The 27,414-nt window shown below is 37.2% G+C and overlaps 2 protein-coding genes across 14 annotated transcripts in view; one reads left to right on the top strand and one right to left on the bottom strand.

The window, feature by feature from the left end:
• Nucleotides 1-3,272: 3,272 nt before the first annotated feature.
• On the bottom strand, nucleotides 3,273-12,242 carry NDUFB3 (NADH:ubiquinone oxidoreductase subunit B3). 4 transcript variants are annotated; one of them, XM_053215553.1, is made up of 3 exons: nucleotides 12,053-12,242; nucleotides 5,697-5,838; nucleotides 3,273-3,561 (listed from the first exon to the last, which is right to left on the bottom strand). In XM_053215553.1, the coding sequence occupies exons 1-3, from the start codon at nucleotides 12,072-12,074 to the stop codon at nucleotides 3,405-3,407; spliced, it is 321 nt and encodes a 106-aa protein (XP_053071528.1). In that variant the 5' UTR covers nucleotides 12,075-12,242; the 3' UTR covers nucleotides 3,273-3,404. The 4 variants fall into 4 exon arrangements, with proteins under 4 accessions (XP_053071528.1, XP_014941840.1, XP_014941839.1 ...); XM_015086354.3 differs by having other exon boundaries at nucleotides 11,966-12,237; XM_015086353.3 differs by lacking the exon at nucleotides 12,053-12,242 and adding an exon at nucleotides 11,803-11,959.
• HYCC2 (hyccin PI4KA lipid kinase complex subunit 2) overlaps nucleotides 12,061-27,414 on the top strand; it is an 84,803-nt gene continuing 69,449 nt past the window's right edge. For 4 of the 10 annotated variants that reach the window (XM_015086349.3, XM_015086350.3, XM_053215543.1 and 1 more), the window contains exons 1-2: nucleotides 12,308-12,418; nucleotides 13,185-13,218. The gene's annotated coding sequence lies outside the window, so the exon portion shown is untranslated. Of the gene's footprint in view, nucleotides 12,185-12,307; nucleotides 12,459-13,184; nucleotides 13,219-27,414 lie in introns of those variants that run through there. The other 6 variants (XM_027053635.2, XM_053215548.1, XM_053215546.1 and 3 more) reach the window with 5 other exon arrangements.

Below are 27,414 nucleotides of genomic sequence, written 5' to 3'. Positions count from 1 at the left end.
CCAGTAGATGGTCTTGCACATTCCCTGAGTTATGTATATTCCATTTGGGGGACCATCATGTTAGAAAATGAATCTATAATCTGATAACCAACTTTTTAAAAGAAAAATGGTAAATATCAGAAATAGGGAAGAGAAGGAGAAGAATCAAGGATAGCACTGAAATTATTTTTACCGGAATACTTCTCTCTAGCTCCTAATTAAGCAGGCCTTGCCAATATCCTCTCTCTATGAAGTTAAACAAATTTACATTAATATCAGACTGCATTTCCTTTAAAACCCAATATATAGCATCTTCATTTCCACAGTATCATTAAAGTCTACATTTGATGGAAGCAGCAAGTGGATGACTGTAAATACACCCCATGGCTGTAAATATATATTGAACACTAAGTTCTGCTTGTTTCTACTGCTTCCATCATGCCAATATCCTGCAAACCCTTCTTTTCCTTTTTCATTTTCTTCTAATTTTTTCTTCTATCATATTAACCACTCACATGGTTAAGTTCCTATTCTTTCCATGTTTTTGTCTTTACATATATTCTCTATACCACCTTGTCCCCTGAAGTGCTCTCTCATGTTACTTTTTTTAAAATGTGTGAACCTCTTTCATTAGGTGTATCAAAATAGAGTTTCCTTCAAAGTACAGGGATACAAGGGCACCTGGGTGGCTCTGTCAGTTGAGCATCTGACCCTTGATTTCAACTCAGGTCATGATCTCATGGTTCCCAACCATGAGCCCCAACTTGAGTCTCACGTTGAGCCCCCGTGTCAGGCTCCATGCTGACAGTCTGACAGCACAGAGTCTGCCTGGGATTCTCCCTGTCCCTATCTCTCTGCCCCATGTGCACGTGTGTGTTCTCTCTCTAGCTCTCTAAATTAAATAAACTTTAAAAGCAAAACAAAGTACAGGAATACAGAAAAATTACTATATTCACTATTTGTTGTTTTTCATTAAATATTACATGCCATAATTTAGATTTTTAAAAATCCTTACAGTTTACTTCAAGCATAATTAGATAGTTCTGAGAAAATATCCAAAAGAATAATTCTATGGCATCTTATACTACTTATCACATACCAACATGATAGCTAATGTAATATAGTGGTTACTATGGAGTCAGACCTGGGTCGAAAATTTAACTCTGGAACTTACTAGCTGTGCCATCATAGGCTTTGTTACTTTACTATGGACTTGCCTTACATACAAAATGGGGCTAATAATACTTTCACATATAATCATCTACAGTGCTTATTTATGAGGCTAATACTTAATTAACATTATTTCCAATTGTCCTTTGATCATACATTTTAAGAATGAGTATCACATTTAACTGGTTCTAGTCCAAGCAATGGCAGTAGCTAAGATGACAGTGATTTGTGTGCTTTGCAGCTCCCAAGGAATTAAAGCAATAGTTTTCATATTAATAGAATATAAGGAAAACTTTACTCCTTGCTTCCAGAAAAAATTGTGATAGATAAAACTCAAAAATAGGAGAAAAAAATTGTTTTTCTCTATCATAAATGTGTCAAGCACTGCACTTTCCATCTTTTCTGCACCTAACCCAGCAAATGAGTTTACTCATAGCTATTCAGGGTATCTACTTTTTTTTTTTTTTTTAGTAAGTTCTACACCCAACGTGGGGCTTGAACTTATGACCCTGAGATCAAGAGTCACACACTATATTGATTGAGCAAGCCAGGCACCCCAGGTTACCTACTTCTTAAGTGAGCTTTGATAGTTTTGTCTTTTTATGTTTATTTATTTTTGAGAGCGAGAGACAGAGGGCACCCATAAGATTTTAATCTCTACACTCAATGTGGGGCTCAAATTCACACCCCCAAGATCAAGAGTCATATGCTCCACCAACTGAGGCAGTCAGGTGCCCCTAACAAGCTGTGTTTTAATTGGAAAGTTTTAGAGTTTCAATTTTAGACCACTTACATTTAATGTAATTATTCATATGATTAAGTTTAAATCTACCATCTTGCTATTTTTATTTTTCCTCTTGCTCTTTGTTCCTTTTTAAACACTTTCCTTATCTTTTGCAGTCTTTTTTTATTATTTCATTTAACCACATTCCATTTACTACTATCAGCTTATTAGGAATTCTTACCTCATGTATTTACTGATTTCTCAAGTTTAGGTTTATAAAGAAGAAATTAACAAAGGAAAAAAATATCCTGGAGTTTTATATTAACTTTGTTATTCAAGAAAAAATATTACCTCTCTTCAACAAGCTCAGTTTTAAGTCTCAACTTTACTTAGAAATTTAATTAAAATTTAAAAATTCAATATAGGAAAAATGTGGTTTATTGTTAGAAATACAGGGGAAAAATGTCAAACTTTTCACATCATGAGGATAATGAGAACTAAGGCAAGAGTAGATAACATCACAATAAAGAAAAATGAACACAGTACATGGATATGTCAACCAGAACTGGGCTGTAAATTGTTTTATAGTATAATCTATACCACCTGCAGAGGATGGTGAAAACAGCAAGGCCAATTCCCATCTAAAAACATACTGGAGTGCACTCATGTTCATAGTAGCATTATTCACAATAGATAAAATGTAGAAGCAAACCATGTGTCCATCAATGGTTGAATGGATAAGCAAAATTTAGCATACACATACAACAGAATACTATTCAGATTTAAAAAGAAAGGAAATTCTGACCCATGCTACAATATGGATGAAACTTGAGGACATTATGCTAAGTGAAATAAGCCAGTTACAAAGGGACAAATACTTTATGGTTCCATTTAGCAGGTACTTTTGAGTAGTCAAAATTATAGAGACAGAAAGTGGAACAGTGGTTGCCAAGGGCTGGGAGATGGGGAAATGGAGACTTATTTAATAGGTGTAGACTTTCATTTTAAAAGATGAAAAGTTATGGGGATGGATGGTGGTTATGGTTACACATTTTAAATGTATTTAGTACTACAGACTGCACACTTAAAAGTAGTTAGATGGCAAACATTATGACAACTAAAAAAACCTGAAAAAACAGAAAACAAAACCTGTTAAAACATATCCATTTGGTCAGATATATGCTAATGTTCTGATTGTGCAGAATGCACAACTGCTGGTACTCAATCCCCCACATATTTCAAACCAAATCTGATATGGCTTGACACTTTAAATAATCTCTACACCAAATGTGGGGCTTCAACCCATGACCCCAAGATCTAGAGTCCCATGCTCTACCAACTGAGCCACCCACATGCTGCAAGACATTTTTTTTTTTTTTTAATGACAAAAAAGACCAGCAAATGTATTCATACTTTATTAAATCTTAATAGTATTTTTAGGGAAAAACACACAGATGAGTAGGCTACATTGAAGAAATCTTATTTTTATAGGAGAGTTAAGAAGCCTTTAAGATACTTTCAGGTATTATCTTCAATGATGCTTCTTCTCTTTTTTCTGGGACTCCAGGTAATATTCAGCCCCTACAGCTACCACAAATGCAGCAAATCCCCATTTGAATCCTTTTAATAATGCACCAACAAAGGAAACATTGTTTGCAAAGCCACCCATGTATCTCCAAGCTTCATTGCTAGAAGAAAAAAAAGGGAAAATTATAATCACACATAACTTATGTACATTCACTGAGTAAAACAGACTTGATTTTCATCTAACAGACTTAAATGCAACCCTATATAAGATAATCTAAGTGGATCACAATAGGAGTCTTTTGTGACATAAGATAATTAGGTCTATATGCCCACGTTTCACATATAAAACAGAAGAAAAAAGACTTGATGATTTCACACTTCACAGCCATTAATAATCAATCAGGATTTTATAGAATTCCCAAATGTAAGACTCACTTCAGCCTATTCATTACCGGTCAGCTGTGTGGCTTTGCCCATAAGTCATTACAGCATCATATAAAGAGAAGTTAGAAACTTGGGTATTAAACTTTGCTCTGCCACTTAGATTCTTCACAGCCTCTTAGGCTGCACAAGTTACTTAACCTGTCAGGGCTCGCTTCCACTTTTACTCAATGATGATTACTATCTACCTTATAGTGTTATTATAAAGATTAAACAGGGTAAAGTATGATATATTCTGGCACAGAGGGTATGTAACACTCAACATTATTATTACTATTCCAGAGGCTCACAGCTTTTCCCTGTCATAGCAGACTGAGCTTTAGAAGACTGACTTCCTGCTCTGGCAGTCATTCTTCAGAGTATCCTGAACAGAGAAGTAAACAGAAGTCAAAGCCCTTAGTGAAAAAAAGTCTCTCACAGATAGGGATGAATAAGTGGAAAAAATCATGTTATAAAAAACAAAATACACTTAAACTCTAAAAAATCTGACTTACTAGAATACATGACAGCTAATCACATCTAATTCAGATACCAAATCCAGACAAAGATATCAGAAGAAAACTATAGAATAATATCCATCATGAACATAGATGCAAATATTCTCCACAGAATTTTGGAAAACTGAATCCAGTAATATATGAAAGGATACTAACATCATGATGAAAGGTTTATAGTTCAGGAATGCAAGATTTGGTTTGAGATTTTAAAATCAATAAGAGGGGCGCCTGGGTGGCACAGTCGGTTAAGCGTCCGACTTCAGCCAGGTCACGATCTCGCGGTCCGTGAGTTCGAGCCCCGCATCAGGCTCTGGGCTGACGGCTCAGAGCCTGGAGCCTGTTTCCGATTCTGTGTCTCCCTCTCTCTCTGCCCCTCCCCCATTCATGGTCTGTCTCTCTCTGTCCCAAAAATAAATAAATGTTGGAAAAAAAAATTAATAAAATCAGTAAGAGTAATTCATCATATTAACAGAACAAAAAAACAATGTGAGCATCTCAGTAGCTGCAGAAAAAGCATTTACCACTAAAGAGAACTCCACAACTTGATGAAGGGCAGGCATCTATGACCACCCTCCAACTAATATATTTAGTGGTGAAAGACTGAATGCTTTCCCCCAATTAGCAACAAGGCAAGGATGTCTGCTTACACCACTTTTATTCAACATTATACTAGCAGTGTTAGCCAGAGTAATAATACAAGAAATAAAAAGTTTACAAATTGAAAAGGAGGAAGTAACACTGATTTTAGACAAAAGGATCATTAAGTAAATTCTTAGAAATCTGTAAAAAAAATCTGTTAGAAGAAAAATGTGAATTTAGCAAAGTAACAAGATACAAAGTCAATCTATAAAACTCAATTGTGTTTTCACATATTAGCAAAGAAAATTGAAAATTTATGTTTAACAATACCATTTACAATAGCACAAAAATATGGAATTCAAGATAAAATTAACAAAATCTACATAAGACTTGTATACAAAATAAAACACTGCTGAGAAAATTAAACAGAATCTAAACTGTCCATAGACTTCAAGACTCAATAGTGTTAAGACACCAAGTTTCTTTTTTTTTAGTTTTTATTTAAATTCCAGTTAGTTAACAGTGTAGTATTAGTTTAAGGTATACTATATAGTGATTCAACTTGTTAAGACATCAATTATCCCTAATTGAGCTATGAGTTAATGTGATCTCAATTAAAATTCAAGCAGCCTTAGTAGAAACTGAAAAGCTCGTTTTAAAATTTAAATGTAAATACAAAGAACCTAGAATAGCTAAAACAATTAAAAAAAAGAAAGAAAAGGAACTTAGATACTGATCCTCTAGAATAAATTCTATCTGAATTATTTAATTATTCTTACCGGCCCCATGGATCCCTTAGCCCTCGTGCAGCCAGCTTCTCCTGGACAGTTTCTAATGGTGTCCCTTCTATCTTCCATTGTTTATAATCTGGAAGTTTTAGTTTACCATGACCATGTTCATGTCCATGTCCATGGGCCATGTCTAAACGATAAGATTAACATAAAAGAGAAATATGCAGATGGTAGGTATCAAGCACCCAAGTTTACTATGCAAATTGTAGATAAAATACCTAAACATTTGTTAATATTTTAAAAGAAGAGTCAAATAAATACTTGAAAATTCTGAGTTAATAGGTTTTACAAACAGCATCTTATTACATAACTAGTTTATGTTCACTTAGGAAATACACATGTACAAATTTTAAAAAGAAAAAGTCAATATTCCCACCATTGAGAGATAGCCATTTACTTTTGTTCCTTTCATTTTAAGAACAGCAAACATTTATTGTGCTCTCTGCCAGGAGCACCAAAGTGCTTTAACATGTATTAACTCCATTACTCCTAAAACAACTCTTTGACCTTAAATTCCAGTAACTGTCACCATTTTACAGATGGAGACAATGAAGCTCCAATAAGGCAACTTTCTGAAGGTAACAAAAGTCGTAAATGGTCCAACTGGTTTTGAACCTTGCAGTTTGGTTTCACAGCCCTTGCCTCTAACTTCCAAGCAATAATACTGTTCCTTCTTTCTAGTCCTTTTATAATGTGTAAATATGCATAGCGACAATGTTGTACATACTGTTTTGTTACCTGCTTTGTTTAGATGATTCTTTTAAAATGCAGTGTTACTGTGTTTAAGTATTTAAGATCATATGCACTTTTTCTGTAAAGAGCCAGATAGTAAATATCTTGGCCTTTGTGAAACAAAAGGTAAAATCAAGGATATTTTGTAGGTGGGGCGCCTGGGTGGTTCAGTCAGTTAAGCGTCTGAATCTTGGTTTCAGCTCAAGTCATGATCTGTTTGTGAGCTGGAGCCCCACCTTCAGTGCAGAGTCTGCTTAGAATTTCTCTCTCCCTGTCTCTCTTTGCTCCTCCCTGGCTTGCTCTCTCTCTCTCTCTCAAACAATAAATAAATAAACATTTTTTAAAAAGGGTGTTTTGTAAGTAATTACATAATGAGAGAAAAAATTTTTTTCAAAATATAAGAATAACTGAGTACAATATTTTGTAAAACAGGTCTGATGAAAAAAATGAAATTCCCTTTTTTTAGGGATAGTATTTTGCTTAACTGGGGCATAAAGTTAGTGTTCCTTAGTTATCAAATTCATTCCAAACGTTCATCTGTAAAAACCAGTCTCAGCTCACGGGCAGTACACAGACAGACAATGGGCTGGATTTGCCCAGCAGGCTTTGGTTCGCTGACTACTGAATTAGATCAATGGAGACCTTAGGACTCCAAAGGCTCCTTAAATAAAATATGCCTGTAATGGTTATAATAAAGACCAAATTTACTAGTGTTTCTTGTTTGTTTATTTATAATCTCTACACTCAAGGTGGGGCTTGACACCCCCAGATCAAGAGTCACATGCTCTACTGTGTGTAGAGCAGGAGCCCCACCCACTAGTGTTACTGTTATAGATAATGTAAAAATAAACTTCAGGTCAGTCCCCAGTTAAATTGCTATGAATTTCAAATTAAGGGGGTATGAATTAATACCCCCTTTTCTTTAAGGTTACCAGTAGCAATTCTATAATCACCACTCTCCAGAAATAAAACCAAACCAAATAATCACTACCATTATTTCTGCATTTATAACTATGAACAGGCCAAATAATAAGGCAGGGCTCTTACACTGCATTTTAGAAGACAGAGGTAATTATTACATAGTGTATACTAAAGACACATTATGTGAAATGCTCATACCATTAAAAAATAGTTCTCAGAATATGGGGGGAGGGTGGGAATTATACATAGTAATTCTGACAAATTAACCAACCTTTATATTTAGACATATTAAGATAATCACAAAACATTAGTTTGATGATTCTTACATTTAAAAAAGAATAAAAAACAAGCTACCAAACACAAGCTAGAACAACATTCACAATTTCAAGTGAAGACATTTGATCCATTATTTCATTATTATTATTATTTGGTGGATTCAATAATATAAAGGGAAAAAAATTACAGTTTCAGATTTCAGGCTAACTTTTGAGATTCAATACATTATTATAAAAGAACTAATTTTAGAAGTATTTAATTAGAATGATGTCTTGGCTTCTTCAAACCATGTTTTAAAAAACTTTTTTTGTTTGATGTTTCATTCAAAAATCTTTAAAGAGATTACAAGACAAACCCTCATTTTGGCAAATATCAATTCTAGAATATTAACTCTAATTGACCATCGATATACTTGGAAAAGAATACAAAACATCAACATTTTTTGATAAAATAACTTGACTTGGGAAAATGAAAATGGAAGCATTACTATGCATGAAGGCTATTTCAAAGTTACAATATTACTATGTTCAAAATACTAAGTAATGTGGGAGATAAATCTTTGAAAGAAAACATGAAAGTATACATACACTCATTTCTCCTAATTTCTTTTAATAAGTTCAATGTGTTTTCTCTTTTACCTCATTAAAATATTTCAGAAAGAGTCCCTTACTAAATCGAATATTTCAACGACTTTTCAAAAAGTTGAACACAATTTCTAGGGAAACTTTTGTTTTCTTTTAAAAATTATTTCCACTTATATTCATACAATGGAGTATTACTCGATAATCAGAAAGAATGAAATCTTGCCATTTGCAGCTATGTGGATGGAACTGGAGGGTATTATGCTAAGTGAAATTAGAGAAAGAAATGACTTCACTCATATGAGGGCTTTAAGAGACAAAACAGATGAACATACGGGAAAGGAAACAAAAATAATATAAAAACAGGGAGGGGGACAAAACAGAAAAGACTCATAAATATGGAGAACAAACTGAGGGTTGCTGGAGGGGTTGTGGGAGGGCAGATGGGCTAAATGGGTAAGGGGCACCAAGGAATCTACTCCTGAAATCATTGTTTCACTATATGCTAATTTGGATGTAAATTAAAAAAAATAATATAATTAAAAAAAAAGAATACAAACACAGGAAAAAAAATTATTTACACTTCCAATAGTCATAAATCAAACAATGATATCCTGATCACTTGAAGGAAGTTCAGAATTCTGCTTAAGTGCAGACTTTAGTGCTATATAGATCTGACATCAAGTCCTGGATGCACCATTAATAGCTATAAACTCCTGGGCCTATCATTTAATCTCTCTGAACTTGTTTCCTCATATAACATGAGCATAAAACCTACCCTGCAAGATTGTGAGATTTGGGGAAAACACATTGTGATGTGCTTTCCACTTTCGTACCCAGGTGGTAAAAATGTGACTTAGCACAACCCTTGTGAAAAACTGGCCTGACCTAGAAATGTTGAACATCTGAATACCTTAAGGTCTAGACCTGCCCTATTCAGTATCATAGCCACTAGGACTTAAAGTGTGGCTAGAATTTTTATGTCATTTTAATTTAAATTTAAAATCGGATCCTCAAGTCAGTTATTGGAAATTTTTTTTTATGTTTACTTATTATTTTTGAGAGAGAGAGAGGAGAATGAGCGGGGCAGAGAGAGAGAGAGAGAGAGACAGAATCTGAAGCAGGCTCCAAGCTCTGAGCTGTCAGCACAGAACCCAACACAGGGCTCGAACCCACAAACCACAAGATCATGATCTGAGCTGAAGTCAGACACATACTTAACTGCCGGAGCTACCCAGGTGCCCTACAAAATTTGTTTTTAAGGTTTATTTATTTTTGAGCGAAAGTGTGCAAGGGGGAAGGGGCAGAGAAGGGGGGGGGGGGGGGACAGACAATCCGAAGCAGGTTCTGTGCTGACAGCAGCAGGCCTGATGCAGGGCTCAAATGCATGCACCGTGAGATCATGATCTGAGCCAAAGCCGATCACTCAACCAACAGAGCAACCCAGATGCCACAGTTACTGAAAAATTTTTAAAGTGTGTTTGGAACAATTCAGGTGAACAAATCTGTTTTTTCAACTGTAAACTTTACAAAATATAAAAACTGGATCAAGTGTTTGTATTTATGAAAACTTACAAAACAAAAATATTCTGCAAGTGTAACATACATTGGTTTTGAGATGGTATAAAGAAAATGTAAAATATTTCATTAATAACTTTTAATACTGATTACATCCTGAAATAATATTTGAATATACTGGGTTAGATAAAATATATAATTAATTGTTTCTTTTTACCTTTTTAATATGGTTACTAGAAAACTGTAAATTATATGAGCCCTTGCCTTATATTTGGATAGCACTGTTATTAAAAAAACTCATGTTTTTTTATATGTAACAATAGAAATATACATATATTTTTAACAATATATGTATTTTGTAAAAATCTTTTTAGCCACATTGTTTATGTGGCTAGCCCCAAACTGTAAATGACCCTAACACCCCACATTAATGGATTAATTATGGAATAGACACATTACAGAATACGTAATGAAAAACTACATGCAAAAGTATGAACAAATCTCACAAATAAAGAAGGGAGAGTAAAAAAAAAGATAAATACACTTTGATCCCATTTATATAAATTGAAAAGCCAAACAATTCATTTTTTAGAAATGCATCATAGATGGAAAAATTAAAGTAAAAAAAAAAAGCAAAGTAAAAAAAGTGAATGTTTATGACAAGTCAGGACAGTAGTACATCTTGGTGAAGGAGGTAGAATCACAGAAGCTCAGACAGGGAGCTTCTAAGGCAGTGTTTTTCAATCTAGTTTTTAATTCTTGCACCCCAAAGGAGCATTTTTGGATATTTTTTTTCCCTTATGATGTTTTCATTCCTCCCCCTCCAATGAAATTTTAATACCACAGATATACTGTATATCTGCTTACATTCCATGGCTCTTTGGAGGGCCACAAACCATTGTAGTCTTTGTTATTTGTTTTGTCTTTAAGATTTTTTTTCACCTCTCCTCCAAGAACAAATTTTCACCTCCTTGAAGGGCAATCACCTCTGCTGAAAATGCAAGTTCTAAGTTATTGGCAATGCTTTATTTTCTAACCTGAAGGGTGGTTACACAGGGTTTGCTTAATTATAATTATTTAAATGTATTTATGTTTTATACACCCTTCTGTTATGTAAACTTCATAATAAAAACTAAAATTAGATAAAATAACAAATTATGCCAAGGACTCTACAACGGATAATTATTTCAGTTTCAGAACCGTTCAGACAAAAAAATCCAGCAAGGTCATTAGTGCTACAAAGAAAGAACATGTGATCATGAAATTTTAAAAAAGCTATCTTCTTGTGTTTGGAGTGAACCTGTAATTTGGTGACCAACCTCCACTAACCTGGGCTGGCATATTTTCCCTAACTATGAAATAAGAGGATAATAGGGGCGCCTAGGTGGCTCAGTTGGTTGAGCATCCAGCTTCATTCAGCTCAGGTCATGATCTCACAGCTCCTGAGTTTGAGACCCCCATCCCGCTCTGTGCTGACAGCTCACAGCCTGGAACCTGCTTCGGATTCTGTGTCTCCTACTCTTTCTCTCTCTCTCTGCCCCTACTCCACTCATGCTCTCTCTAAAATAAATAAACATTAAAAAACGAAAGCTTAAAAACAATTTAAAAAATGAGGATAATGCCACTTACAGTACATGTAATTTTATGGTTTTCCAACGACTTTCAAGTACATATCCCAACTACCCCTCATTTTTAAACTTGTGAATAAGAACATTAGAAAATAAAAGACAAGTGAACTTTTAGTGTCCCCTCCAGTCCCTGCGCCTACTTATGTGTAATTTAAAAATAGTAACCACTCTATAAAATTGAATGTGATTTTCGTACACTGCTTTCTTCATAAACATTCACACCAGAAAAGCCTTGCCTTAAAACCATACATGCTTGTTGTGAGGCAGATATTGCAATTATTCTTATTTTACCATTTCTAGATTTGAGGCTGTTCTGATTTTATTCAGTTCAAAGGTAAACCAGAAAACATGCGGCGGGGGTTTGCGGGTGGGAAAGGAGGAAAAAAGTATAAGCACAGTAACTCTCACCACTTTCTTCTACAAACTACCCCTAATTACCCCAGGACTTCATTGTTCTCTCTTGCTAGTTCTTCGATCTTCTTCCCTCGAGGTACATACTCTCAAGATCTTTCCCCGTTTAGTCTCTCCCTTTTTTACAATCCCCAGAATACAGTCTCACTCTTATTCCTGATCAAGAAGTCTCCCACCAACTCTAATTTACCTGACAGCAAACTGACCTCTCACGACACTCAATAAACCCTCCAGCCGGAGCCAAGCGGAAACGGAAATTGTCGCCTGAGTGACTTACCGCAGGAAAGCAGAGAGGCCATTTAACGTTCCGCACTGGGTCACGGATTCCTGGACTCAGTGGAGAGTACATGGAGAATGCTGGAAGCCGACATTTTTTTCCGCACACCTGTGCATCAGTGGTCTGACTGAGGTAAGAGTAATTGTAGAGGACAGAACGGCAGGGAAAGAGTGATGTTTTCCTTGCTTGGAGACCGGAATCCTTAGACACTGCACAGAGGGGAGGACCGCAGACATACTCCAGCCAATAAGTGAGGCAGTTGTTGAGCGCGGACTCACCCAATGGGAAGGCTGGTTGTTGCGCTGCAGTTGGCAGGCTGCTGCGGGAGGCGGTGGCGGTAAGAAGCCGGAGGCAGCGGGGTGACAGGTAGGCGGCGGCGCTGTCTTTGGGGGACGCAGAGTGCCAGGTCAGGACGGTTTTTCTTCTCTCGGCTGCAGGAACTGACGAGGGGGGTCTGGGGAGGGGGCAGCTGGAGTGTTGGTGGTTCCGGAATCTCGCGTAGACAAGGTAGCTTGGGAGGGTCGTGAGGAGAAGGCAGCTGAGGCGGGTGGAGGCTGAACCTTGCGGGGCGACGAGGGGGCCTAGGGCGTGGGGGGCTGCGGTGGCGCTGGCAGAGAGAGGAGAGAGGCAGGAGCAAGACGGTATCATGAGGGCTGGACGACTTCCTTGCATGAAGCTCCAAGAGAGAAAAGGACGCGGCGTTGCAGGCACCTGAGAGAAATCCTAGGAATTGCTTCTTATGGCCATTTCCCGGGGTGGGAAGGGTGTGTGGAGAAGAAACATTTACTGGCGGTCAGATCCTTCAAACTCTTTATAGCTATACATTATGTAATCGTTGGCTATCATTTACCCAAATAACTAGGTTGTCGCTCTTGGAAGAGGTCTTGCAACCTATTGATGTGTCAGAATAGTTTTTTCGTTGGTTTGAGTGGTTTCTACCTTGGCAGTCTCTGTAGGTGAAGAAGCATGAAGGGTAGAGTAATCAGGAAGAGCTTATCCCAAATACGGATTTGGGTTGAGAGATAAGGTTAGTTTGAGACGAGCGGCTAGGTTCGTGTTTGTATAGTTCATGAATTTATTTGTTTTGAGGGTCAAGGTTGATTACAAATACTTTTTTTTTTTTAATCTTCAGGAAAGTGGAGAGCCGCAAAAATCTATAGTAGGAGGTAAGTGCGAGTTGGAAAATGACTAGAAAATTAGTTGCTAGATTTCCGCCCTCCCCCCCCCCCCCGAATTGTGAATGTTAGGGACTATGAAAATAAGGTGGTGGTTTGAAGGAGGTAGGGCGGGGAAGTCATCTTTTAAGTAATTTGCTTTTTAAGTCTGATGAACTAGTTATGAATTGTTTCTTAGGTTTAATAAGTATGCTCTTTGAACCTTTGCTACTGAAGTAAAATGTATTTACAGACATAATTAACTGTAAATTAACATTTTTTGAGTTTTTATAATTGTTTGCACAGTGCAATGTAGAATAAAATAGGAGTTCCATTCCGTGGGTGTTACCAAAGGTCGAACTACATTTTGCTATAAAATCTGATTTTATAGCCCACTGGAGAGGTGTTTTAAAAGAAGCATTATAAATTGCTAAAATTTAAGCTGATTGAAATGTAGCCTGTAGCTGAGAAGATAAAGACTAATGTGGTATGAGCAAGTGTATAATTTTCCTTTTTGTATTAATGATAATTTATATTAGTATATCCCAGAACCTAAATTAAAAGACTTGCTTTTTTCTCTAAATATCATTTGGTAAAGAGAGGTGGATCATTGGAGTTTGTTCTGAAATGTTTAGAGTACTGAGATATTTATCAGTACTTCAGATAAAAATTTTGATACTTGGTGTTTCACTCATTGTCTTTTTACCTTTTTGCAAGAGTAATTCTATCTCAGTCACAAAGAATACTTCTGCTTCTATTTTGGGTGCATTTCTGTAGTGTGAGTACCTGTGAACAAATCTCTGCTTTTTTGCAGGATGGTGTGCGTGTCTGTGTGTTTCTGTGTGTATGTATGTGTTTCTTCTTCTTATGTAACCAGCCTGCTAGAGCTGTCTTAGAGAACTAATGGCTGATGTTGAATGGCCAGTAGGTGTCATTGTAGAATGCAACAGAGTTGAACATTGGGTAGGAAATTACCAAGTGATTTAAAAAACACTAGTCAGAATTAGAATATAATAATAATTGGCTTATTATTTCCACATCATTAGAAGCCCAGTTTTCTGACACATTTCAGTATTGGAGCTGTTTATAAGGAATTTGAAACACTGGGTGTAAAGAAATAAAATTTTTTGCTCTAAAATAGACCTTCAAAGCTTTTTTAACCCAACTGTTAAGCCATCTTGATATGCAATATGGATTTGGGTTTGTTTGAATGTTTTTAATTCACAGTTTTGGCATTTAATAGTGTTTTATTAAGTTCTATAATGATTAAGATTTTCAGCTTGACTGAGCTTTATAATAGAAAAACCAATGCCACATAATAAAACACTAAAATAATAAAATGTGGACAGAAAGTCTCCAAACAAGTTACTAGCTGCACACAAAAAAGTACTTTGTTGTTGTTCTTTTAATGCAAGAACAGAGGAATTTCTGTCTTTCATTCTTTGTGGCTTCTTAGTTTTTCTCATGTTTAAAATAGCTTCTTTTTATATTTTTATCCTGCTAGTAGACTATGTGCTTTCTCAGGATGATGACCGGAGTATTTGTCATTGTCTGAAATGTAACATAATGAATTCTGGAGGGAGCAGGCATAGAAAGCTCTGAAGGTGGCTTACAACTGGCGTGAGTACAGCCCTTACCTGCTGAGCCTTCTACTGAGCTCTTTTCTCTTTGTAGCTCTGGTCCTTTGCCTGCTGTTGATACAGTGTTTAAAAATAGAGTTGGACCTAATTCAGAAATTCTCCATGAAGGTGGTGAGTTACATATGTATCAGAATAATCTAGGAGCTTAAAAAAAAAAAATCATACGCACATATCCATTATATCACCTCCACTTCGCTTCAGATAGGGGGAATATGAAGGGAGGTAGATATATTTTGAAGAAAGAAAGACCCTCCTAGATGATATGGTTCATCACTGGCTTCCACTTTAGAATTATTCATCTAATTCACGGCTCTCATACTTGTGTAAAATAGCAATAGTAGTTTTCACTTGAAAAGAAAGGGCTGCCAAATCAACCAATATTTTTATAGCTCAATAAAATTTCACCATTTAATGTCATATTTGGGGTAGATTTTCTAGCCAGGAGCTAAAATTTCCAGAAATAAAAATTGTGTTGAATGTTTTGGTTTGGATTAGTTTTTACTTGGCAGTTAGCTGCTTTCCATAAACCAAGCTAATTTCTTCCACGATTCAGACCTGTGCTGATTTGCACAGATATTTAGTCATGTCTTGTTCTTTTAATGTCTCTGAAAGCTATCTAGTTTTAGAACCAAACTAGAATTGGACCAAAGTCCATACCTTACATTAGGGTTCAGTCTTGGTATTGTACATTGGACAAATGCAAAATGACATGTATCTACCATTACGGTATTAAACAGTAGTAATAAAGCTTTTTAATCAGAATGTATTCCTTTTGTAGTTACTTCTGTCTAAATGAAAATGGGAGTGGAGAGTATACTGTGGTTCTTTCTACTTGATAATTGTAAAATCTAAAGTTAATATGAATTTGCAGTCTATCATAGTACCTACTGCTTTATTGTTTGTGGAAAAACACTAGCAGTGAATGTTTCTGTTCAGAGTTCTGTGGTCAGATCTCTTGTCATTCTGTACCTTGTTCTTTTGATTTTGTTTGCTCAGTTAGCATCTAAATGTGATGATTCTTAAATCTGAGTCTTTAATCCAGAGCTTTTTCTTGATTTCTGGTTCCTATCCTATAAACCTAATTGCCTTCTAGATGAGAATGACCCGCAAGTCCCTCAAATAAAGTATGTCTAAAAGTGAATTCATGTTTTATTCTTTTATCATCTATGTGGTAAAGCTGGAACCTTGTATTATCTTTGACACTTTTTATTCATATACCCCTCATGTCAATAATGTTAGGTTCTGTGGACTCTACCTTCTTAGTACTTTTTAAATCCCATTTACTTCTCTCAATTTCTATAACCTTTAAAAAAAAGTATGAAGAGTTAGGACTTAGAGGTGTACTATCTAGATTAGAATTTGAGATCTACATTTGTAGCCTCAATTTCTTTGTTTAAAAACAGAGTTGTACAACTGTCCAATTGCATTCTTAGGCATTTATTCCAGAGAAATTGAAACTTATATTCATACAAAACCTGTATATAAATGTTCATAGCAACTTTATTACAAATAGCTCCAAACTGGAAACAATTCAAATGTTCTTCAACAAGTGAATGGTTACACAAACTGGCACATTTATACCATGGACCACTAGAACGAGCAATAAAAAAGAACGAGCTACTGATACATACAACATCCTGGAAGACTCTCAAGTGAAAAAAGCCACTCTCAAAAGGTTACATACTGTATGATTCCATGTATATAATGTTCTTTAAATAACAAAATTGTAGTGATGAAGGGCAGATTAATCATTACCAGGGGTTAGGAACCAGGGAGAGGGGAGCCTCTTGATAGAACAGTTCTGTATCTTGATTGTGGCAGTCGTTACACAAATATACATATGTTATAAAATTGTACAAAACTACACACACACACATACACACACAAATGAGTGCTTATATAACTGGTGATAACCTGAATAACCTCTGTAGACTGTACCAATGTGAATTTCCTGGTCTTGATATTTTATCATAGTTATGCAAGATGTTACCATTGGGGGAAAGTAGACCAAGGGTACCTGGGACCTCCTGGCACATATTTTGGGAACTTCCTGTGAGTCTATTTCAAAATAAAAAAATTTTGAAGGGTAATTACAAAAATGAGAAAATATAAGTAAGGTTCTTATTACAGTACTTGGTGCATCATAAATGCACAATAAATATAATAGTAGTAGCAGCAGCAGTAATGATAGTTCAGGCCACTCACCTCTTTCTAGGCCTTTCACTAGGACTATTCCAACAGTCTTATGGGTCACCCTGGCTTCAGTCTTTTCTCGCTCCAGTCCATTCTACAGTGCAACCAGAGTACTCTTTCTGAAGTGCCCATCACATATTACTTACCACATGCATAATCCTTTAATGGTTCCCTGTTGTACTTTCATACATTAATTTCATTTTTTTTAATGTTTATTTATTTTTGAGAGATAGAGCATGAGCGGGGGAGGGGCAGAGAGAGAGGGGGAGACAGAATCGGAAGCAGGCTTCAGGCTCTGAGCTGTCAGCATAGTCTGACGTGGGGCTCGAACTTGTGAACCACAGATCATGACCTGAGCCGAAGTTGGATGCTTAACAGACTGAGCCATCCAGGCACCATAATTTTATTTTTTTTAAATCATAGTGGAATGAAGCATTGGAGTCAGCATGACCTTCAGAATACTACAATAGGTGAATTAAAGATAAAAACAAAAATCTTGAGTGATTTTTCTCATCTTTAAGGTACTATTTTAAGTATTGTTACTTTAAAGTTTTGTTTTTATATTGGTGCCTAACACACTGTGCCAAAACCTGATGACTGAGGGCAAAGAGATTGATAATTTTTCATCATTCTGTAGGTTTACTGAGCAGTACACTGTTGGTTTCACTGGACTCTCATGTAGTTGAAACTGCCTGGAGAATTGACTGAGTTGGAAGGTCCAAGGTGTCCTCACTCGCATGTTTGCTCTTGGTGCTGGCTGTCCATTAAAGTCCTTCAGTCTTCTCAGTATGGCTTCTCATTCTCTAGTAGGCTAGTCTGGCATCCTTACATGGCATTTTCAGGGCAGCATTCTAAAAAAGTGAAGGTGGAAGCTGCAGGGCTGCAAGCCCTCTTTGGGGCTTAGGCTTCACAACTTTCATAATGTTCCTTCCAAAAGCAACTCACCAAGCTAGCCTAAATTCAGGGGAATGGAGAAATAGAAGAAGACCTCTGTCACAGACAGTTTGAGCTGCTATAACCAAATACCATAAACTAGGCGGCCTAAACAACAAACATTTATTTCTCCCAATTCTGGAAGCTGGGAAGTACAAGGTCAATGTACCAGCAAGTTGTGTTTCTACTGACAGCACACTTCCTGGTTCAGAAATGGCTGTCCTCTTATTGTGTTATCACATGGCAAAAGTGGGAGAGAGCTGTCTGGGGTCTCTTGTATAAGTGTATTTATCCCACTTACGAGGGCTCTACCTTCATGACTTAATCACTTCCCAAAGGCCCCACCTTCTGATACTGTTACATTAGGGGTTAGTATTTCATTATATGAATTTTGGGGAGACATATTCAGTCTATTAACAGTAATCTACAGAGATATCAGATTATTTTCCATTTTCTTAATGTAAGGATAAAAAACACTCCCCCAAAATGACATATTTGCTAAGAACTGTGAAAAGTTTTGCTGAGACTTAACAAGTAAAAATAAAAATACAAGTACAAAAGATGTTAAATGGCAATCCAGGTAAGGCAGGTTCAAAATCTTTGTGAAATAGAATAGTTTGCATAATATGTGAGGAAATCAACCTTATTTGATTGTTATGCTTACAACAACAGCATTACTTGGGAACTTGAAGAAGGTTAATCTGTAGAAAGGTCACAGCTTTTATTATTGTCTTTTTTTTTAATTAAAAAAAATTTTTTTAACGTTTATTTACTTTTGAGACAGAGAGAGACAGAGCATGAACAGGGGAGGGTCAGAGAGAGAGGGAGACACACAATCTGAAACAGGCTCCAGGCTCTGAGCTGTCAGCACAGAGCCCAATGCGGGGCTCGAACTCACGGACCGTGAGATCATGACCTGAGCCGAAGACAGACGCTTAACCAACTGAGCCACCCAGGCGCCCCTTATTATTGTCTTTTAAAGTTTGTTTATTTTGAGAGAGAGTGAGAGAAGGAGAGAACCAACAGAGGGGGGGCAGACAGAGGAGGGAGATAGGATCCAAAGCAGGCTCCGCACTGACAGCAGAGAGCATGATGCGGGGCTTGAATTCACCAACTGTGAGATCATGACCTGAGCCAAAGTCGGATGCTTAACTGACTGAGCCACCCAGGCACCCCTATTCAAACAGCTTTTAAACAGCTGATTTAACATCTTTCATCAAAATGTTTATTTTTTCTAACTTCTTATTTTCATATAATTTGGTCTTGCCAGTCACAGTTTTATAAGCCACAGTACTGTTCTAGAACATAACTCCCAAATGTTGGCAAGAAGTTATAGTACAGTATTATGAAATCTTTTCACTGTATCACACTACTATAAACACCCCTCCAGCTGAACTATAATAGTGTTTGTACCTTCACAGAGTACAGGCTCTTTGTTTAGTCTTCCTTCCTACTCTACCCCCTGTTTCAGTGGAAATATTTTATGTTTTATCATCATTAAATTGAAGCATAGCTAAGATGGCTGTTGGCATCTTAGATCACAGATTTGTTGCTTGGAGTCTCTTTTTTACCTTATCAGTAAGCAATTGTGTTTGGCTGCTAGAAACAAGAAATAACCATTGCTTAAACGGGATAGTAGTTCATCTCTTTGTCTTGTGGAAAAAAATCAGAAACTTGAAGAAAGAAAGGCGGAGAACAAAGGGGGCACACTTCTCATCTTCTAAGAAATCTTTCTAGGGGTACCTGAGTGGCTCAGTGAGTTGAGCATCCGACTTTGGCTCAGGTCACGTTGGGCTCTGTGCTGACAGCATGGAGCCCGCTTCAGATTCTCTCTCTCCCTCTGTCTCTGCCCCCCCCCCACTCATGCTTTCTCTCCCCAAAATAAATATTGAAAAAAAAAAAAGAAAGAAATCTTTCTAGAATTACCCACACACTATTTCTTCTGATCTCATTTACCGGAACTTAGTCATTTGGCTATAAGTGAGGTTCTGAAATGGCTTTTAGCTGAACATGTAGACCAAATCAATGGGGATAGGGGTAGGCATCTATATTGGGTGGGAACTAATAGTCTCTGCCATATTTGCTTCCTGTCTTCTCTGCTGATTCTGCTGCTGACTGCCCATTTGTTGCTGTTAAGTCATCCATCCACTAGACGTGAATTAAGTGCTAACTGTGCTCTGGCCTTGTTAGAACTGGAAATACAAACACAGCTGAGGAATGTTCCCTGTCCTAGAGAAGCCAAGAGTTTAATAATAGGACTAATAAACTTGTATACAGGTTTCTGGGAATGGAAAGTATTAAGTACTGTGTGCTATTAGGACTAGTTACCACCGTCATTCTGTGTACCATATCAATTTCCAAGAGCCTTAAGATGGAGAGGGAGAGATGACTCCTTTCAAAGAGCAATATTAATGGGAAGAAATTAGTTGTTCTCTGCTTCCTAAGAAGAAGGAATGAAGGCCGTTTCCCTTCCCTAAAGGCTAGAGAAAGAGGTCCTAAAAGAATCACTCTTGATGTTTTGTGTGCTTTTAAGAAGAGAGACTTGTTGCAAATAGCTTTTCCCCCCCAGTGTAGAGCAGAAGCTCTTTAACCAGAAAAACATGGCATGAAGTAATGATGAGTATAAATGATATTTTGATGTCTGCAATAACTGTAATTTGATATGAAACTACCTGTGATATCTGTTGGTGACCAAGACACAGAAAATACTATGGATTTTTTTTGTTTTGTTTTTGTTTTGCCTACATTTATAATCAAATGAAATGATAAATGTTAGGTAGAGATTAATAAAAAGAATGATATAATTCTTTTCCTATCAAAGTTTATGAGTTTTGTTTACAGATTCCTGGCAGTCTGTGGACTCTAGATTGAGGATTTGTGAGTGAGGGGGAAAGAAGGGGCTCTGAATGGATACAGGGTTGTATGCTAAGAAGGACTTTAAAGAAGAAGTGACTGGGGTGCCTTAGTGGCTCAGTCAGTTGAGCGGTCGGCTTAGGTCATAATCTCACGGGTTCGTGAGTTCGGGCCCACATTAGGCTCTGTCTGTGCTGACGGCTCAGAGCCTGGAGCCTGCTTCTGATTCTGTGTCTCCCTCTCTCTCTGCCGCTTCCCCCACTCATTCTCACTCTCTCTCAAAAATAAATAAACATTAGAAATTTAAAAAAAAGAATAAAGAGGAAGTGACTGCTGATCTGAGTCTTGAAAGAGTAAGGTGGTTATGCTAGAGGGTAGTTGAAAGGCATTCAAGAGAGGAGGAGGGTAGCTAGTAAATACATGGAAGTGTAAGGTAGCCTGGCATGTCATGGAGTTGCAGGTAAACATTGGTGAGGGGCATCTGTGTTGAGCCAAGGTAATTTCTATTCCTGCTGACAAGGGCATTGAGCAAGTACTGATGACAGAGCCCATGTAGCCAAACCTTAGATATGTACCTCTGGTCATCTCTCTCTTCAGGCATAGGGAACAACCACCTTGTGATACAACTACTTGTATATCTGCCTCCTGGGAGGATTTCCCTTTTCTGCTGTGTTTCAAGGCCACCTCTGTTAGGGGTAATGCCAATGTCATATGGAACCATGTTTAAACCAGGCCTGACTTCTTTCTTTTTTTATCATAGGGAACTCTGCAGGTTCATAGATTTAGTGAAGTGTATGCCATGGATGTTTGAGCCATTTGTTTTTAAGGCTTATTTGTGCTTTGGGGGCTTGTGCTAACCTCATCATATATATAAAATTTTGTAGTCATAGGATCAGTTTTTTTTTTTTTCCTTTTTTTTTTAAAGTCAGGATCAGCTTCTTATGTAGTGGTAATAACCAATCTTCAAATAATGGCTTAAAATAAAAAAAAAAGATTTGTTTATTCTCATGTAAAATTCTGCAAGCCTGGGTGACTATAGGGCAGCTATTATCTATATGATAGATCACCATTGCATCTTTATATTTATTTCTGCTCTGTAATCATAGTGGCAAGGGAAGAACACGTTGGAGAGTGCATATTGGCAATTAAATGCTTCCAGAGGAGTCATTTCTGCTTGTTGTTCAAAGCAAGTTATGAGGTCACATTTGACTTAAATAAGGTAGAGAACTATCATCTTGTGCACTGAAGGATAGGAATAGCTGTCTGATACAGTATCACTTCCACTTAATGATGGATTGCTGCTAGTACATTCAACTGGTGGGTTAGAACACCCAGTTCTTAAGGGTAGATCAGGTCACATGGTCACTTGTGCCCCATGGTCATTCTTTAAGCAGGACCCAAAAACCAAGCAAGGAGCTGTTTCTCAAAAGTAGCATAATCATCTACAGCAGAGGACATAGCTTTATTCTAAAGCAGTGATTCTCAACCTGGGGCAGTATTGCTTCCTAGGGGATATTTGGCAATGTTTGAAGACATTTTGTTTATCGTAATTTGGAGGGGAGTGCTACTGGTATCTAGTGGGGAGAGGCCAGGGATACTGCTAAACATCCTACCATGTACAAGACAGCTCCTTGCGGCATTAGGAGTGACCAACGTGCTAATTGTGCTGAGGTTGAAAAACCCTGCTCTGTGTGGGGCTCTAGTTGTAGTGTGATTATCTTATCAGAGCCTACTGGTAACTTTATACAGCTGCTTTATCATCCACCACCGATACTTCAAACACCACTGAGTTTGCTAGATCTTACTATCCAAATAACAAAGTATCTTGCACTGCCACACTGGCCTGCTACACTGCCTTTTCTGTCCTGGGCCCCATTTAAAACTGGCAGCTTTATGGGCTATTCAGGAAGTGGGGCAAAACAGCACTTTAAAATATGGTTTATTTTGTTTCCAGACTTTAAAGAGGTCCATATAGGACCATGTTTCTTTCTAAGTGGTGGTGGTGGGCTGATCCATGGCAGCCTGTCCTTCATTTTGAAGAGAATATCTTGGCATACTCTAGTACTACACCTCTAGGGACTTCATCAAGGTCTCAGGTTCCTAAATTTTTGTGTGATTCTTCTACTCTCTGGCATGCCTGTATTTTTCCAAGGTATCTTACCAGGTAAAATAAGCACGATGTTCTCAGTGTAATGAACAAGTGAAATCCTGTGGGTTGGTGAGGTGTTCAAAGTTCTTGTAGTCTAGATTGATGAGACATGGCTTCACCACTTACTAGCCATGTGACCTTGTGACCAAGTGATGTAACCTGTCAGTGACTGCTTCTTCATCTATGAGATGGTGATAAGAACAGCACTGACCACATAGGGTTTTTATAAATAGTAGATGAATGTTTTTAAATGCTTAAGGGATGCCTAACTGGTTCAGTTGGCAGGGCATGTGACTCTTGATCTTGGGGTTGTGAGTTTGAGCCTCATGTTGGGTGTAGAAATTATTTAAAAATAAAATTTGGGGGCATCTGGATGGCTCAGTCTACTCTTGGTTTCAGCTCAGGTCATGATCCCAGGGTTGTGGGGTCGCGCCCTGCATCAGGCTCTGTGCCGACCATGGAGCCTGCTTGAGATTCTCTCTCTCTCTCCCTCTCTCTCTCTCTCTCTCTCTCTCTCTCTCTCTCTCCCTCTGCCCCTCTCCCCCTCTCTTTCTCTTAAAATAAGATATAAAACAAAATCTTAAAATAAAAATGCTTAGAATAGTGCCTGGCATATAATGAATTCTATATAAGTATGAGCTAAAAAAAATAATACTGGTAATACAAAATCCTTATGGAGAAAATATAGATTGGCTATGTTTTTAACTTTAGCATAGGGAAGGAGTTTATTAAAAAACAAAAAGCATAATACTATAAAGAAAAGAAGAGTGACAGGACTAGCTGTTTTCTTAATTTTTAAATATAAATTGTAAAGATAAGTGGGGTGCCTGGGTGGCTCAGTCAGTTAAGTGTCCGACTCTTGGTTTTGGCTCAGGTCATGATATCAAGGTTCATGGTTTTGAGCCCCATGTCAGCCTCTGCACTGACACTGGGGAGCCTGCTTGGGATTCTCTCTCTCTCTCCCTCTCTCTCTCTCTCTCTCTCTCTCTCTCTCCCTCTGCCCCTCTCCCCCTCTCTTTCTCTTAAAATAAGATATAAAACAAAATCTTAAAATAAAAATGCTTAGAATAGTGCCTGGCATATAATGAATTCTATATAAGTATGAGCTAAAAAAAATAATACTGGTAATACAAAATCCTTATGGAGAAAATATAGATTGGCTATGTTTTTAACTTTAGCATAGGGAAGGAGTTTATTAAAAAACAAAAAGCATAATACTATAAAGAAAAGAAGAGTGACAGGACTAGCTGTTTTCTTAATTTTTAAATATAAATTGTAAAGATAAGTGGGGTGCCTGGGTGGCTCAGTCAGTTAAGTGTCCGACTCTTGGTTTTGGCTCAGGTCATGATATCAAGGTTCATGGTTTTGAGCCCCATGTCAGCCTCTGCACTGACACTGGGGAGCCTGCTTGGGATTCTCTCTCCCTCTCTCTGCCCCTCCCCTGCTTACATTCTCCATCTGTCTCAAAATAAACAAATAAACATTAAAAAAATTTTAAGGATAACCTCCTTTGTATACCTTTAATTGTAATTAAAATTAGAAACAGTACATCTGTTTTCTAGTACTATTCAAAAAGGAATATTGGTCATGATTAGAAAGGAAGAAATATTTAGGCACTTAGATGCCTGCCCCTGCTCTATTCCCCTTTATCCAATTTTCTGTTTTTGCTTTTTACTGATTGTAGTTCTGGATTATAGTTTAAAATGATTAACTCAAATATTTTTTGACTTCAGAAGAGCTTTTCCTGAACTTTGTCAGTTAACTAGGTAAAGAAGAGAATTGTTTAGAGGTAAGAATGTCATCAAATCCAGATACTTCTGCCTTCCTTGAGTCTTTAAATACCAACTACTTTAAACATTTATTTGGCATTTGAAAGATTTATTCTAAAATTCAGTGTAATTTCCTGGAATAAGTTGTATTTAAGGTATGCCCATCTTTAAATTTTTTTGTAATGTTTTATTTATTTTTGAGAGAGAGAGAATGAGTGCAGAAGGGGCAGAGAGAGAGGGAGACACAGAATCTGAAGTAGGATCCAGGCTCTGAGCTGTCAGCGCAGAACTTGATGCAGGGCTCGAACCCACAAACCATGAGATCGTGACCTGAGCCAAAGTCAGATGCTTAACCAAGTGAGCCACCCACGTACCCCAAGGTATGCCCATCTTTAGCATACAGAATACAGTCTTTGAGTTATTATTTCCCATTGAAAGGAGCCAGGATTCCTTGGAGAAATGTTTGATCACCCTGGAACTTCTTGTCCCTTTAGGAAGTTAGAAGACTATCATCATTTACTAGGTTTATGTCAAAAGGGCTTTGGAGCAGTGTTGGGGGTTCCTATGACCACTCCCAAATTTCATGATTTGTTAGAATGACTCACAAGTCATTATATTCAGTTATACTTTATTACAGTTCAGTGATAAAAATCAGCAAAACAAAAGGCACATAAGGTGAAATCTGGAGGATACCAGGTGCAAGCTTGCAAGAACCCTCCCAGTGGAGTTGAACAGGATGTGCTAATCCCTCCAGTAATGAGTTGTGACAACATGTGCATCATGTTATCTGCTAGGGAAGATATCTTGAGCCTAGATGTTCAGGGTTTTTATTGGGGGGTCAATCATACAGGCTATAGTTACTGAAGTTTCAGATCTCCTAAAGGAAAGTTGATTTTACCATAATCACGTTTGTTTGTACAAACTACCTAGACAAACCAGTACAGTTGGATTCAAAACTCCAAGCATGCAAAACACTTTTATCAGAACTTTTTAAAATTTTTTTTTATTTTTGAAGGAGAGAGAGAGAGAGAGAGCATGAGCGGGGGAGGAGCAGTGAGAGAGGGAGACACAGAATTCAAAGCAGGCTCCAGGCTCTATGCTGTCAGCACAGAGCCCGACGTGGGCTTGAACTCACAAACCGTGAGATCATGGCCTGAGCCAAAGTCAGACACTCAACCAACTGAGCCACCCAGGCGCCCCAGAACTTATTTTTTTTTAATCAGTGCATTTCAAGAGTTCATTTTCCAGGAGCCAGCTGTTACAGGTTGAGTCCTATCGATCAAAAAGTTATGTTGAAGTCCTAACCCCCATTACCTCAGTATTTGACCTTATTTGGAAATAGGGTCATTGCAAATGTAATCAGTTAAGATGAAGTAATACTGAAGGAGGGTTGACCTTTAATCCAGTATGACTGGTGTCCTTATAAGAAAAGAGACACAGACACAGTAAGAAGATAGCCATGTGACAACAGAGGCAGTGGTTGGAGTGCTATATCTACAAGCCAAGAAAAACCAAGGATTGCTGGCAACTCCAGAACCTGAAAAGGCAAGAAAAGATTCTCCCCATTTCAGAGGAAGTATGGCCCTGCCAACATCTTGATTTTACATTTCTGGCCTCCATCAGGATTGGGAGACAATAAATTTCTACTGTTTTAAGCCATGCAGTTTGTGGTAATTTGTTATGGCAGCCCTAGGAAAGTAATACTCTAGCCAGTGGCCACAAAAACAGACCCTTCTTGAGAATGTGCAGTGTTTGACCAACCCAGGCTTGCTGAGTTAACTGATGCATTCACAGGAGCCAAGCATGAAAAGGGCACACAGGGCAAAGATGGAACAATTTGAGTATTAGAATAATAACTATTGTGGGTTGAAACATATCAAGTATATTGAGCCCATGAGTTTATAATGATATTTAAAGCAAAACTAATAAGCTACCAGTAGATGATGCTAGTTAACCAACTCATTTTGGAAATTGGTAACTAAAGGGAAAAAAGTTAAGCATTTATCTTGTCTTAGAAAAATGCTACTACAAAGTAACCAAATACTAGATAAAGAGAAGTTTCTCTTTATAGAAGTATTCTAATTAAATGAGGAAAGAATAATAGGATTAGGTAATTATAACCATTGGGTAACCCCTAAAGATCCCTAAGCATTAATCACCAACAGCTGCTAACATCACAGAACATGACAATCAGACATTATGAACCTTTAGACAAGAGAACACAGCATCAACAGTCTTCCCCCAGCAAAAATGAATCTACTCTGGTCAAACTGCTATATCCAACCACAATTTTATAAGAACTACAGAAGATAGAGGAATGTATTATATTATTAGGGTACAATCAGCGAAATCCAGGCATGTGGAAGATGATAAATAACTGTTTCTTCAACAGATAAATTACAAGATACACACCTATAGCTTAAAAGAGATTTAAGAGACACATTATCCAATCCTGGTATGTAAACTTCATTTGGATACTGATTCAGTGTTTCAAAAAATTGACATAATTGTAAATTTGAATACCAACTGGATATTTGATTACATTTAGGAATTACTTTAAAATTTCTTAGATGTTATGATATTGTGGTTATGTGTTTTAAAAAGCTCTTATCTTTTAGCAATATATACTAAAATATTTACAGTTAAAATGATAGCCTGAATTTGCTTCAAA

The sequence above is a fragment of the Acinonyx jubatus genome, chromosome C1 (assembly GCF_027475565.1).
Source record: "Acinonyx jubatus isolate Ajub_Pintada_27869175 chromosome C1, VMU_Ajub_asm_v1.0, whole genome shotgun sequence".
In the NCBI taxonomy this organism is placed as follows: Eukaryota; Metazoa; Chordata; class Mammalia; order Carnivora; family Felidae; genus Acinonyx; species Acinonyx jubatus.
Note: the sequence above shows the minus strand (reverse complement) of the source record. Positions and strands in the feature narration are given on the sequence as shown.